Source organism: Benincasa hispida, unplaced genomic scaffold, assembly GCF_009727055.1.
Source record: "Benincasa hispida cultivar B227 unplaced genomic scaffold, ASM972705v1 Contig1875, whole genome shotgun sequence".
Classification (NCBI taxonomy): domain Eukaryota; kingdom Viridiplantae; phylum Streptophyta; class Magnoliopsida; order Cucurbitales; family Cucurbitaceae; genus Benincasa; species Benincasa hispida.
The window spans coordinates 1-2,005 of NW_024064444.1; the positions used below are offsets into that span (position 1 = coordinate 1).

A 2,005-nucleotide genomic window follows, 5' to 3' on the forward strand; every position below is an offset into this window, starting at 1 on the left:
TGAAGATAACCATGAAAAATGACAATGAAAGCTTATGGTTTGAATCTCTCTGTACAGTTCCATAAATTAGGGACTCAGTTCCATAATTTGCTTTAAGTAGAAGAAGAAGTTTGATTTTTTTTTTTTTTATTGAGCAATGTATTATTAGAGTAGTTTAGCTTGTGTCTTTTGATTGGGGATGGATATATATATATATAAAATAGCTTTTAGGCAGTCCCCTTGAACTTTTCTGTATCATATTTCTAGGAAAGAACAAAAGGAATATCTTGACAGATTTCATCTGCGATGGAAATGAAGTGTAAAGTAGTCCAGATTGGTACAAGAACCACTCGGCTCGATTATTTATTATTATTATTTTAATTCATCTTGTGTTGTACTTATTTTTTTGCAGAAAGAGTTGGCAAGATTGGAGAGTGAATTGAGGACCCTTGCCCCTATTTCATCCAGTTCTGAATATGCAGCCCTACTTAAAAAGAAAGATCTTCAAATTGAGAAGGTTGTATATTCTACCTGAATTCATGCTCGTGAAATATGCTTGAATTAATTTGAAGTTCTAAATTTTATATTTTTTTGTGGTTTGCCATGATCTGAAATTTATTTGTGTCATAATGAGGAGAAGAGATGTAGATATTTTGCGGAGTCTTTTCTTTCCTTCTGAAAATTAAAGAAAAATGTTCATCTGGTCAGTTACGTATTCATTTGATTATTTGACAAATCCTGCTCATCATTTGCATATTTGTAATTCTAAGAATATATACATGTCTGTTCTATAATTTAAGTTCAGTGTCAAGAACTGCATAAGAGAAGACCTTATAATATCACTTGAGAACTGCATAAGAGAAGACCTTACATGTCATATCAAATCAGTGAGAAAAAAGTTTCTACATCTATTGAGGTAAGTTGTTCTCAAATGTAAATTTTGGAGCATTTTTAACACTACTTTTGTGTCTTAAAGAATTTAATTATTTTCTAGGCATTATGCCGTGGATATCCATCAGAGTTTGCATCATATTTCCAATACTGCCGATCACTTCGTTTTGATGATAAGCCAGATTATGCTTATCTGAAAAGAATATTTTGTGATCTCTTTATTCATGAAGGTATGAGTTTTTCTTTCATATAGAAAAAGAATAACTTAATTTAGGGGGAATAATTTTTCAACTTATTCAAGTTTGAGTTCAATTTAAAAAAGTTGAAGGTTAAAATTGACTTATTGAGCTAAAGTACAAGGTTAAAAATGAGTTTTTCTGTTTTTTTTTATTCTAGCCATTCAGTCTCTCAGGGTTATCACTGAATGTGGATCACATGGTGTAGGAAGATCGAAGTTGAAAACTTCGGTATGTGTTGACCATCCCTTGCTTTTACCCATGTTTGAGTTGAATAAATATTAAGTCTGCATGTTGTGGCTTTGGAAAATTAAACTAAGCAAACATTTTCCAAAACCCATCTCTAGGAATCATATAATATCAACATTTTCATGGTGCAGGTTATCAAACTCCTAGAAAATGAGGGTGTTGAATGGAGTGAAGAGAATCGGGGAACCATATTGATCAAGCTCAGTGGTTACAGAGAGTTCAACTTTCTGGATTCTCATAGCGATACTGAGTAAGATTTCTTATTCCTCAAAATGTCTATTACTTGATGTATTTTAGTGCATAACGCATTGATCAAAGGCAAGGTATTGAAGTTTATTGTAAACTTATAGAAGTTCAGTGGTTACAGAGAGTTCAACTTTCTGGATTCTCATAGCGATACTGAGTAAGATTTCTTATTCCTCAAAATGTCTATTACTTGATGTATTATAGTGCATAGCACATTGATCAAGGGCAAGGTATTGAAGTTCATTGTAAACTTATAGAAGTTGGTTGTAGTTTGCATAGTTAGGCGAAGAACTTAAATTAGGCCCTAATCCAAAACTAATTGATACTCATAGTTGTACCTAGAGCATTTTTTCTTACCCTTCATTTGAAAACTTTGTAATTGCCCCTTTATATACTTTTTAGTT

The 2,005-nt window shown here is 32.0% G+C and overlaps 1 protein-coding gene across 1 annotated transcript; it reads left to right on the top strand.

Moving 5' to 3' along the window:
* Nucleotides 1-770: 770 nt before the first annotated feature.
* On the top strand, nucleotides 771-1,625 carry LOC120069043 (casein kinase 1-like). Its single transcript, XM_039020704.1, has 4 exons — nucleotides 771-895; nucleotides 974-1,100; nucleotides 1,267-1,337; nucleotides 1,487-1,625. The coding sequence occupies exons 1-4, from the start codon at nucleotides 851-853 to the stop codon at nucleotides 1,607-1,609; spliced, it is 366 nt and encodes a 121-aa protein (XP_038876632.1). The 5' UTR covers nucleotides 771-850; the 3' UTR covers nucleotides 1,610-1,625.
* The last annotated feature ends 380 nt before the right edge of the window (nucleotides 1,626-2,005 follow it).